General features: G+C 38.9%; 1 protein-coding gene across 2 annotated transcripts in view; it reads right to left on the bottom strand.

Annotated features, from left to right (window-relative positions):
• The window catches only part of LOC132121322 (glutamate receptor ionotropic, delta-1-like), a 545,908-nt gene that overhangs the window by 168,686 nt on the left and 363,660 nt on the right, over nt 1-13,562 (bottom strand). For both annotated transcript variants that reach the window (XM_059530614.1, XM_059530615.1), the window contains exon 4: nt 8,770-8,975. In XM_059530614.1, the coding sequence (XP_059386597.1) occupies nt 8,770-8,975 (206 nt within the window). The remainder of the gene's footprint in view (nt 1-8,769; nt 8,976-13,562) is intronic.

The raw sequence follows: 13,562 nt of genomic DNA, 5'->3' as shown, positions 1-13,562 counted from the left end.
GGAGTGGTTCCGCCTGCGGTGCCAACAGCCTGAATTTCTGAAAGGCAAAACTTGCTTCAGGAATGTGTTTTGAGGTTATGATGAACTGATCGTTAGCGGAGATCCAGATTAAACGTCTTTGAAAGGGCATTAAGGTGGGTGAATGAGAACGGCCATTATTAATTAAATGTACAGTAGCCTCGTTATCGCAGAGAATAATGATGCTGGACCATTTTTTTCCCCACAGAAAGGCTGCCAGGACAAGATGATATAGCTCGAAAAGGGGTGAGGATATTAATGGCGGGGGAAAATCTAACGGCTGGGAGTGCCATGTAGAAGCGGACCAGTGATTTTGGTGAAATCCTCTGAAACCGATGGAGGGGGCGGTGGCTTTTGATTATTGGTGATTCCATAGGCTCTCTCTCGCGCACCTGCGCGGTTTAAAACATCCAATAGTTATGATTTGTCAAGAACAAAGGGTTTAGCTCCACCCATGCATGATAATATCATGCATTGTCGATCTTACAGGCTGATGATATGACGATTTGAAAAAATGACCATATCGCCCAACTCTAGCGGGAACGAGAACTGCTGCGGCACTGAGGAAATATGGAAAAAAGGATCCCGCGGGAGCGGGCACTTCTGCGGCAGCGGGGAAATATAGATGGACGCTCCTGCTGGAGCACTCACTGCTGTGGCAGTGGAGAAAAACAGATAGAGGCTCCTGCAGGAGCAGGCACTGCTGGGATGCTGGAGTGAGGATGGGCTATTATGGATGGATAAGGGGATGTTTAAAGAGGGTTAGTTATGGTGGGTCATGAGTTTGAGTGAACAGGGATGGACTGGCATTAAGGGGGTTGGCTGATGAGGGTTCGGTGATCTTCTTTTATATGGAGACATTAGGGTATGGCGGAACAGAGAAGTAATGAGGAGCATGAGAGGAGGAGGAAAGGTAGCTGCTGGAGCCGCCTGCGGAGATGTGCTTGCGCTTGGGACGGTTCTAGTAGTGGAATAAAGAGAGGGTAAATGGTGGGCATTGGGGCCTGCGCCATTAGCAGAGGAATGCTCACACTTGGGACAGCTCTGGGAGTGGAAGAGAGAGGGGAAAGGAGGGGAATGGCGGACAATGGGGCCTGAGCCAAGGGTGTTCGGAGGGATGGGTAGGGCGGAACATAGAGAAGGAAGGGGAAGCAAAAGAGGAGGAGAAAAGATAGCTGCCGGAGCCGCCTGCGGAGATGTGCTTACGCTTGGGACGGTTCTGGTAGTGGAATAAAGAGAGGGTAAATGGCGGGCATTGGGGCCTGCACCATTAGCAGAGGAATGCTCACGCTTGGGATGGCTTCGGAAGTGGATGAAAAGAGGGGGAAAGAGGAGGTGAACGGCAGGTATGGGGGCCTGCACCAATATGAGAGGCAATGTCACACTGGGGTTAGACTGTGGGGCTGCAGGCCATGAGTAGGGGGAGAAGGTTGTCGGAAAAGGGGGTTGTGGATGGGTCTGCACCGCTATCGGAGACATGCTCGTGTTAGCGTCTGTTACGGGAGCTGGAGGTCACTGAAAAGGAAAAAGGAGGTAAGTAGCATCAGGAAGAAAGTAAGGGTCTGGGTTGCAAGTGGAAGCAGCTTCGCACTTGCTTCACGCGTTGTTGGTCACAGGAAGGGAATCCTGAAGAACCAATGTGCAACCTGCACTACTACCGGAGGCAGCCTTACGCTAGTGTTTACTACGGGAGCTGGAGGCCGCTGAACAGAAAATGGTTTATTAATAGCATGAGGGAGCGGAAGAGTTGTGGGCATTTTTACAAATGGAGGCAGCCTCACGTTTGCTTCAGCTGCTGTAGCTGTAGGCCATGCGAATGGGTTGGGGTGTGTGATGTCTTGAACCTGAGTAGCCTGCACTGCTAGCAGAGGCAGCCTTATGCTAATGTCTGCTACTTGAGCTGGAGGACACTAAAAAAGAAAAAAAGGGGGGGGGGGGTTAGAAGTAACAGGATGCAAATACTGGGATGTGCAGGCCAGTGTTGCAAGTAAAAGCAGCTTATGCTTGCTTCGGCTGCTGTAGATGTTGGCTGCGGGAAAGTAGAGGGGTTAGTAACATTAGACAATTCCTCGAGCCTTGTCCACATTAATATGTTCCTGTTGAAGAACATCTTTTCCTCTCGTTTTGGCCTTCCAGCCTTTGAACGCTCTCCAGAGTAGATAAATTTGAAGATGCTGTTTTCACGTTGTAGTATGGACTGTAGAAACAGAGGCTTTGAAAACAAAGCATGTTTAGTCTTGTAACACATTCTACCAATAGACATGTTTATAGCAGTTAACTTGCAGTTATGTGATATTCACTTTCACATGGTTTCAAAAAAATATATTTTGCATGCTTTTCATATTACAGTCCCAAAAGACAACAGAAAATTTACTCACGATTGCTGTCCTGCGGAAAACACGAGGGCAGTTGCATTTTAGATCAATTCTGAGTGATCGCGCCAGTAAATGGTGAAATATTTCCATAAATAAATTGATCCTGCCAGAAAATTTAATGAAACTTATGTCTGTATCATCTGAGTGAGGTTTGGACATGCACGGTAAGGCAGGTGTAACGTTAATGGATTCAGACATTTCGGTGTGGATAACAACTCTGAAAAAATACCTTGTTGGCTTCATGGATAAAAATGGCATCGACATCGGACAGAATTACGTCATAACATCGTTTAACAAACTTTAGCAGCGAAACCTGCATTTTAGCAGCTTCACCTGAAAATATTAATTTGCAACACACGGTCTGCGCTACTAGTGGAGGCGGCCTCGAACTGCGTTGCGGCCGGAAGCCGCGGTGAAGGGCTGAGCCGCGGCAGCAAGTGAGTGAGGCTTGCTTCAGTGACATCTGGGGCGCGGCACCATTACTTCTCTGGTGGTGTCGAGCGAGGCGAGCTCGGGGCTTTGCACGGTCTGTTGGCCACAGCGTGTGGCTGTTTGAGAAGAGCAGGTGTCGCGATAACGCTTGATGCTCGGCGGCTGTGTTAGGCGGGATAGGACTGATCATGGGGCCGGCGAATTGCAGCAGATCTGAAAAAATCCCCGGTCTAACGTTAGATCTCTTCGTTGGATGGAAAATTGGGTCTGTGGTGAGATGGCAAACTGCGCGAACCGAATTCTGAAAGTCGAGAGATAACGAAGGTAGTATGTACTTGATTATTTATAGGTGTTTTCTCGAGCTGATTGGTAACCAGTGTAATTGCTGATGATGATGAACTGGCCGTGTTAATTATCCGTGCACGCTTCTCCCGAAATTCATTTGTGAAACGTCACATATTGACACATCTCAGCATCCAGTGGATTATTTCATTTATAACACTATCTTTTGTCAACTGCGGATGGCAAAATTCTGTTGAAAGTTGACAGCAAGACTGAGTCATGTCAATGCAGAGCTTTAAATAATCCTGTAAAATGACTTGTTTAAACATTGACTATAATTTTGCTGACAAGATGTGTTTCTGAATAGGCATATTTTGCCAGTCATGGAACAACTTTCCTTTCCAAGAACCACTGTCCTATCATTTTCCATTATTCTAAATGTTTGCTAAAATAAACAGGAAAAGATTGGTTTTCCTATCTTTACCCAAATCCTAAATCAAAGTCAAAATGTCTGACAAAATTTAAAGTCCAGTGTCGATCATTCCTACTTGATATCTCTGATCTCCAAACCATAAAGATATTAAATAGTTTGATGCTCAGAATATCACATACAAGAAAAAAGAATGGCACAGGCACAACAGTGTTCGGTTGTTGATTAAATCAGCTGGAGGTCTGATATATATAATAATAACCAACAGCAGCAGTTCAGCAGCGTAACAGATATATTCCGCCAAGACCCAATAAAGGTAACATTGTTATATCCATTACCATGCTAAAATCGAGTTGTAATGACAGAACCGAGTTCAAGTGCTGCTTTGTGTTAGGAAGTTGTAAACTGCAACTTTCCAATGTTAGTGGATCACAAAATATGCTTTAACTTAAAGTCTGATATTGTGATAATTATTGTTTCAGGAAACTGATTCAGAAATAAGTTCTTCTTGTAGAACTCAGGGTGTGTATGGTATGTGTGTGATTATGGGGAACAATGCAAGTAAAGACACTGGATGGATGGCAAAAGATTATGTGCAACTGAAAGAAAGAGAGATGTCAACACCGAAGGTCTTAGAGATAGTTTTGTCAGCAGTATGTCCAGGCATCTGTGAGGCATCTCACCACTCTTCTGTTTAACAACCCTCAGTTGGTCAGCACAGACTCTGCAGATGATGCAGTGCCACAAATTATACCTCTTGTGTGCTTCACAAGTCATTTGAGTATTTCCTATCAACCACTTCCTTTAGGAATGACAGGGAACAACAATGCAGGCACAACATGAGGCCTAACAAGCAGAACACAATGTGATTTGCCCAAATGGGCAAGTTCTAGTAAAAGCAATCCTGCATCAAGCAATCATAGTCCCAACTCTAAAAAGCTGTGATTGGTTGGAAGGTGGGATAAAGTCATTTCTAATGTTTTTTTTGCAGAGATAATAGAATGCATCATGAGACTTGAAATTTAGCTCAATCTCATTAATTACTCAGGATTTCATACGTCTTGTGCTAAATAGTTTCATGTCACCAGCTTAGTGAAATGTCCAACTCCAGTGGGTTTCTTTTGTGTGGTAATGGAATTGCTGCCGATAGTGCTATGAAAACAAGGCAACAAGACAACTCACTAGTGCAAAGTGCAGGGCTTGTGCTAGATGCTTCACATCATAAACATACTAGATCCTATTTAAAGATCAAAGCCTCTGCATCATCCTGCGTTCTAGTCAGTGGCAGACCCTATCATAGCTGATAAAGGGCGATAATGTTTGTCTTAACACTTGAGTTCCATTTTTCTTGTCCAAATGCTCTTCCATGCCTTTCCAGTAAAATTACAAGATCAGATGCAAACATTAGAAAATTGGCTAATTCACAAATATGACACATTTGCAGACAATCAGGGACTAACATGGGAAAAAAGAAACCGGAACAAAACAGGACAACACAACTAAATGTCACAGTGGTGGTAAAACACCTTTCTTTCTCCTTTTCACCTTTTCATATGATTACAGGGGCAGAGTGTTGATTTAATACATGCCATTTTATGTGGTTTATTTGCATAATACTGTGTCATGACCTTAAAACACCTTTAGCAGAGTGAATTAATTGATGTTAGCATCACATAATCAGTTCTATTTGAGTTTTCAAGCATAGGTTATTCACCTAAGAAGTGCATCGCACTTGCAATGCTGAGTGCTTGGATATGAGTCAATAAAAGAGCTCAAAGACTTTTAGAAGCAAGTTAAAATGGCATGGTTGCTTCAGCAAAAAAATTTATTTCACCTTTACTTCTGTATTGTGTTGCGCTTTAGTGTTATTGGTAAGTTATTTTCAAACACTCAAACATTTCAGCCACTCACTGGACACAATTATTTTTGAACTGCCGAGATACATACTCAGCCAACTTAATAAAATATTGCCAGAATCACATTCATTAGTTTCCAGTAACACTGAACAAGCTTTTCTAACCACTTACTGGACATTTCACTTTGAAAGTACCATGAAACGGGCAAGGATAAATGTAATATAATTTAATACAAATGTTGATTTTCCAATGAGCCTGCCATCAGTGGCAATAAATGCATTTCTATCTGCCTCTCCATGAAATTCAAGGCATATTGTCCTACACTGTTTTCAGACATAGTGTCTCAAATACACTTTCACAAGTAAAGAGTACTGGAAAAGCAGACCCAAATTAAGTACAATCTTCCAGTGGTGTTACAAGATCAAAATGAAGGAAAAATAGAGCAAATTCAAACCTAGTGATGATGTAAAATGTCAACCCCCATCAAAGAAACCTCACACAATACATGACACAGTAGGAGGAAACTGTAATGCGAATCAGTATGCAGATTCTGAGCCGAACTGTTAGTAAGCCCCTTCGCTTAGTCAATGAGCTATGGAACCAAACTGGAACCGAATGACAGAAGAACATGACAACAGGCTCGGCCATAGTGTACACCGGTAAAAAACATTCAGAAATACAATGAAAGCTGAAACTTATATGATGTATACAATATAATATATTTTTTTTATTCATCAAAGTATCCTAAAAAAGTATCATGTTCTGAAAAAATATTAAGCAGCAGAACTGTTTCCAACTTTGATAATGAATCATCATATTAGAATATTTTCTAAAGGATCATGTGATAATAATCCAAAAAAATTAGCTTTGCATCACAGCAATAAATGATAATTTAAAGTATAATACATTTAAAAACAGTTATCTTAACCCTCTGGGCTTCTTCGTAAATGGGTCACACTTAGCTTCCTCCCGCCCGAAAACGGGCGAAGCCTTAAAATTGTACTTTACTTTTTCCCAGGATAACCAATCAAATATATTTTTGTTCTATAATGTTTTCTGATTATTATTTAGAATTTTTAGATTTTTTTATGATACTTTGCATTAATTATATAATTTTTATGAGCTATTTTTTCCATTAGAATTAATATATCATTTTTTATTTTATATTTATTTTTTTTAAAAAATTCAATAAATGCAGCATTTCACATCAAAATAGAGTGCCAGCCTAAAAAAAAAAATGTTCCAGGAGAAGAACTTCATCTAGTGGCTTTAAAAAATAGCCACTTTTGTGTAATGTCCTGTACCAGCCTGTAGGCTGTCTATAGCTTCCTATATATCCTATATAGAAAGGCTTTTTGATTCCTTTTGTTGTTTTAGACATGATTTCTATATCTTATTCGTTTTTTTTATTTAGATATACATTTAGATATTCTAAAAGATGATTACTTTATTTTCTTAACAAAAATGTTTAGATAAGTATCAGGTTTTGCATTATGATTACAATCAAACTATAGCATTTGGTTAGAAAGGGAACACAATGTGTGTGTGTGTGTGTGTGTGTGTGTATGTGTGAGTGAATGTGTGTGTGTGTGTGTGTGTGTGTGTGTGTGTGTGTGTGTGTGTGTGTGTGTGTGTGTGTGTGTGTGTGTGTGTGTGTGTTTGTGTTGCATTTGAGCGAGAGTCTCTTTTTGTATTTTTTATTTATTTATTTTTGCATATTCTCAAAATTTGCTGTTGCAGTCTCTCTCTTTCTCTCTCTCTCTCTCTCTCTCTCTCTCTCTCTCTCTCTGTGTGTGTGTGTGTTTGTGTGTGTGCATTTGAGCAAGTTTTTTTTTTCATTTATTGATTTTATGTGGAATATTCTACAAATTTGCTGTTGCAGTCGCCAGTTTATCTGTGTATGTGTGTGTGTGTGTTTGTGTGCGTGGGTGTGTGTGTGTGTGTGTGGGGGGGGATCTTATTTGCACTCTTGATGTTCTAGAGTGTCACCCCTTCATTGCTGTACACTTTTTTTCAGCACAGTTGCTGATCTGTAGCTTGTACCACCAAAAGTTTCTCTGAGTTTTCCTATTTTTTCGTATTTCCCATTCATTTCCTATGTCGCCCGTTTTCGGGCGGGAGGAAGCTAAGTGTGACTTTTTTTTTTACGACCCTTTAACATATCAGAATCATCTCCTTGATTTTTTTGTGTGTTCATATAGGTAATACAACAAAAGTCACCAAGTTTCATACCCATCCGATGAAGCAAAAAAATTAAACATTTCAAAACGTTCAAGTTTTCGCCCGTTTTCGGGCGAAGAAGCCCAGAGGGTTAAATTGTAATAATATATCACAATATTATTATTTTTTCTGTATTTTTGATCAAATAAATGCAGGCTTGATGACTAGAAGAAACTTCTTTCAAAAACATTAAAAATAGTAATGTTTCCAAACTTTTGGTCTGTACTATATATATATACTCTAATTGAATTTAATTTTAACTTTAATACAAACTTAAATACATAAATATCCAGCCATGATGGGGTTAAAAGTTGTAAGTACTGATGCATTCTATTTACTCAAATTTCTTCATAAATTAACTTATTTGTCAGTTTATTTTGGGGTTTTTGTTCTGTTCATATATCCATCTAGCGATCAATCCACACTTACAAATTCAATTAACTCATTATTTACTTCATTCATTCGTTCTTTCTTGTTTTAAAGAACTCCCATTAGATTTGTGGAATGGCAAGTCCATCCAAATTGCAATGTCTAATCTCCAATTCATTCATCTTTACAGTTAAAGACTACAGCATCGAAGGCTAATCTAGCTGATACTGTTACAGACATCCATTGTTTTATGGTATATCCATATGCATGAGAAAGCCATGCTCTAGCTCTTGGCAGTGATGGGCATCCCGCCAGCATGAGTGACTGATTCCAGTTTAGATCCCACAGAGCTTGTTAAGGCTAATGTGTGATGTTATCCGATGTGTGTGACCTCAGATCAGTGGAGGAGTGTACTTCAGATGCTGAGATAATGACAGTAAAGGTGTGCTGTCCTGACAGGTCATTTGTACAGTCATTGTGGAGGGATGCAACAAAAGCGACAGGTTTTGCAGGGCATAATAAGCCAGTTTTTTCTCAAGTTGTCCTCCTGGCAGGAACAAAATTTCATATGGCAAGAAATTTTTGATGCGGTCATTAATATATATATATATATATATTTTATAATTTTGATAAAAAAATCCACGTTTTTTTATGCATTGAGAAAACGTATGAATCTTTTCACCACTACTGACATGAGTAGTTACCAGAGTTGGCTCAACCTATCCTCTGACTGATCCCAAATCATTTACCATTATGTCCAAGAGTTTATGGTAATGACAGCACATACCTGATGGATGAAGACCTGTGCTCCACGTGGGCTCAGGAGTAGGATTGCTCTTCTGAGAGTGTCCCTGTAGAGGTTGAGCTCCTCTGTGCGCATGGAGGTGAACAAAGTGGAAAACACACCACTGATGTTCCTATCCACTCGTTGCAGAGACACAACCAAACCCTGTCTTGATGTCTGGTCCAGAAAGACTTGCAGTCCACGGATATCTGCAAGAAAAATGTATGTGGAAATAAAAAACAAAGTCTTAAAAAAAATCTAAGTCTAGTTCAAGCCTGTCAAAGTGAGTAATGTTTGGCCATTTGGTGATTTTAAAGTAAACATCTTTTCACTTTTCTGCCATCTGGTAAGCGCTTCCGTAGCCTGATGGCAAAAACCGAGAGACTTAGGAGGAGTTTCTTCCCCCAGGCTATCAGGCTCCTAAACTCAAAACCAGCCTCTTAACATCTTCATGTCTCCACTTAATATTCACTTAATCAGTACGATATTTATCATTCTCTACCTCACACTGACATACTGACAGTGTCAACCTGTTTGCACATTCCCCTTTTGTACATTCCTGTGTATCTTAATATTTTAGACTACAGTATACTTTCATGCACATTATTTTCTATATTTAATTCTACCGTATACATCTTTCTTATATGTCATTCTTATATTTTTATTGTTTACTTTTATTTCATTTTTTCATACCTATATTTATGTATATATTCATCTGTGTTGTAGTCTTACATAATTGCACTGTCCATGGAGCGGACCTGACTCGGACATTTCACTGCTGGTTATATGCTCTATATAATTGTGTATGTGATGAATAAAAAAAAAATCGAATCTTGAATATTGTTTCAGGATGTATTGAATGCTGTGCCTGGCTATTGTGCTTCACCCTGGGTATCAAATTGCCCATTACACCCTCTCAGCGGCAACTAATTGACATAAATAAAAGCTTTTATGTGGGTATATGAAAGGCAACCTCACACAGAATCTTCAGCAAGCCACACAGATTTCCTAATTGAAACACCTGTCATTAAAAAAAATTTACACACCCCAGATCCATGTGTACCCACTTATTTACTATTTTGGTCAATTAGATTATTTCAGCTACCAATAAGTGTATAAGCTCAGTCTTTAAACCCATTCCACATCATTTTGCAGATGTTCTTAGTACAAAAAAAAAAAGGTTTTAATTTAAATGCCTGGTTTACATACTGCAAAAGGCCCAGTACACTAAGTCTGAGTCCCTAATAACAAACAGTAAATGCCAGCTAACTGAGGCTATTATATAAATTGACTGAAGTATTGCTACTAGATGTCTGTATTTTCAACATAAAACATTAAATAAAAAAGGTCAGCATTGTTTTGCTTTATCACCAGAGTAGATAATTTCTCATGTTTGAACACACCAGTTTCTGTTTAACAGGTTTTAAGGTTTTATTATCAAGCAACATATGACCTGAAGCAAATACACTGATGTAACAATTAAGTGTGAACCGCTACCTAAGTGGCAGAACCATTTTTTAAGCATATAGTTAGAAAGTTTTGTTTAGTTATATATTAAAGTGACAAGGAGTTCTAATTTTAAATGGTATTTTATTAAAGCTCCTACATTGGAGCTTTTTTAAATTAAATCATGTTTGTATTACCTTCACGGATCAGTTTGCATCTATTCTGGTATATAAGAAATGTTGTAGCAAGTTTAATGTTGTCAGTGATGTTGAATTTACTCACAAATCTGTCAGATGAATATACATGTAGTGCATTTATTGACTACTTTTAAGTGCTTTTGAATCTTTAAGTGCATTTTTACATTTAAAGTGTTCAGCAATGTAAATAAAAACTGCCATTTGGACATCAGCAAAGGTGTTTATGGTACAATTGTCTTTTCTCTTTCTGCAGTTTCATCTGCAGTAACCTTCGCCTTCATTACATTGCATGCAGCAATATTTGTGCATGGTGAAGTGGGATTGATTTGACAGGCAAGAGAGTGCTGTCTGCTTCAGCTCATAACTTTAGTACCAGCTGTTGAAATCCCAGTGTAACTGGGATTAACAAAGACACTTTTGGGGAAATTATAACGAGCAGGATAATCAAAGAACTGAACCACAGAACAAATCACAGCATTATCCAAGGGATCATTCTTAGGGGAGAGGAAGTCAGGTGACATCCTCACTCCATTCCCTCACAATTTCTTCCCCTTTATACATTATTTAAAGAAACAATAAATAAATAAATAAAATCATAGCAATTGTCCAGTCATACCACCCCCCACCCCCCAATTATCTATGTTGACAACAGCCTCCACTTGTGTTGTGCTGAGGGCAGTGTGAGTTATCATGGCCTATCATGCAACAGTGTACACACACACGCATATACACAAGCACACAGTTTGCTCTCAGCACCAAAAAAATAAAAAATCCTTCCTGTAGGATAGAAAGTGATGAAATTGGAACAAACATGAAGATGAACACCATATAGAGATTGCCAACTGAAGTACACTCCATAGAGATATAGTTATCTATGGAATTATATTTGTCCCACAATTCTGGCAAAAACATAAATTGATCATACAAAAGAGCAAAAGACTCAAATTTTGTGTTAATGTCTTGGAAAGAAGAAAACATTTTGGCAAAAGAAAATTAATTCTGCAAATGTAGATACTAGTTTGATATCATGTCGAAATGACTTGCACAGCCAATTTGATTATACTTAAAATTTTAAGGCAGCAGGTTAAGTTTTTAAGTTGAAGTAGGTGGACTTTTAAATATTGCAAATTATGTATAATACAGTAATTTGTGATTAGGGAAGGGGGAAAATAATTGTTTAAAACATGCATATGTTTCCTCAATCTTGCCTGGCCTCTGAATCATATTCAATATTTTTGCAGTATTTTTTCCCCTTCCATAATGGATGCAATTATTATTTATTATTTATTTTCAAAAAAATATAGAATCAAGACTTAGTCAAGTCTCTTGACAAAAAAAAAAGAAAAGAAAAAAGGTCAAATAGTTAAATAAACTTTGTTGAAAATATAGATTAACTGATTTTTTTATTATTTTTTTTTATTTTATTTACCTATATCAACAGTTAAATGCCAAGATTATTATGTTTATTAAGTGTTGATCATTAATTATGTTTGTGGACTTTCGTTTGGCTTTCAACATCATCATCCCAACAGCCCTCCAGACCAAACTGACCAGGCTCTCTGTTCCTAGCTGGACCACCAGTTTTCTGACAGATAGGCAACAGCTAGTGAGACTGGGGAAATTCATGTCAAACAGCCACTCCACCAACACTGGTGCCCCTCAGGGATGTGTTCTCTCCCCACTGCTCCTCTCCCTGTACAACAATGACTGCACCTCTAAAGACCCCTCTGTCAAGCTCCTGAAGTTTGCAGACGACACTACAGTCATCGGTATCATTCAGGATAGTGACAAGTCTGCTTACAGACAGGAGGCTGAGCAGCTGGCTGTCTGGTACAGTCTTAACAACCTGGAGCTAAACACACTCAAAACAGTTTAACCTGCCACAGGAGCTGCTGAAACAGTTCTACTAAGCCGTTATTGAGTCTATCCTGTGCACATAACTGTCTGGTATGGTTCAGCTACAAAATCAGACATGAGAAGACTACAGAGAATGGTTTGGACTGCTGAAAAGATTATTGGTGCTCCCCTGCCCACTCTTCAAGAACTGTATACATCCAGAGTGAGGAAAAGGGCTCAGAAAATCACTCTGGATCCCTCACATCCAAGTTAGCCCCCATTTGAACTTTTGCCATATAGCCGGCACGTCAGAGACGCAAATACCAGGACAGAAAGGCACAAGAACAGTTTCTTCCCCCAGGCAATCTACCTCATGAACACTTCTGTTCCCCACTTTTGCAATAGAAATGTGCAATAAACCTTATATTAATTTGTTACCATCTCCATCCTAGTACGTCCCTGCATCTCACTCTAATCTATTCCATTATCACCTATAGCACAAATATTCATACATTTTTATTTTTATTTTTTATTTCTTGGTCTGTGTGTTGTTGTTGTCTCTGTGAACTGGATGTTTATGTCACTAAAACAAATTCCTTGTATGCGCAAGCATACTTAGTAATAAAGCTCTCTGATTCTGATTCTGATTCTTTCTGATTCTGAAATGAGTCGTTATTCTGGCAGCAACAGGTGTGCAATACCATTTTAAAATATGTATAGCTTATCATATATTAATACATTAAAAATAAAAACCAAGCAGCTTCATGCTTGCTTCTTGCAAATAAAAGGCTGCATTATTACAGTATTTACGCTAAATTCCCCATTTTAAAAATCTAATTATTGAAGAAAATGCAAGACAAAACATCTATAGCGCGTCTGTCTTTCTACTTTTAAACAGTAGATTTAATAAACAAATGAGACATGGGATATTATTATTACATTAAATATTAATTTATTCTCATTATTCCTAGCATGTGCCATTTTATTCACAGCAGGCAATCATACAACCGACCACTTGAGCAGCGCCCGTGTTCCCACAAAACTCGCTCCTCCACCCTGAACAAACTGCAATCCGGATGCATGAGTTTTATCTGCCATGCAGATTTATTTTACTGACATCCACATGAGAAAACAATTACCATTTAAATAGTGCTAAAGATGTCTAAATTATTTAACTTAAATTAATTTGTCATGAAAACCCTCAACCCCAAATTAATTTCAACCCTCTTATTGTCTCAATCTTGACCGAGAAGGAGCTGGATTCAACAAACAACACTGCCTATTAGCTGGTCAGGTAGGAACAGTCACATGGACTGT

This window comes from Carassius carassius, chromosome 39 (genome assembly GCF_963082965.1).
Source record: "Carassius carassius chromosome 39, fCarCar2.1, whole genome shotgun sequence".
Taxonomy (NCBI): Eukaryota; Metazoa; Chordata; class Actinopteri; order Cypriniformes; family Cyprinidae; genus Carassius; species Carassius carassius.
The sequence above is the reverse complement of the archived record's forward strand: the minus strand, read 5'-3'. Positions and strand labels throughout refer to the sequence as shown.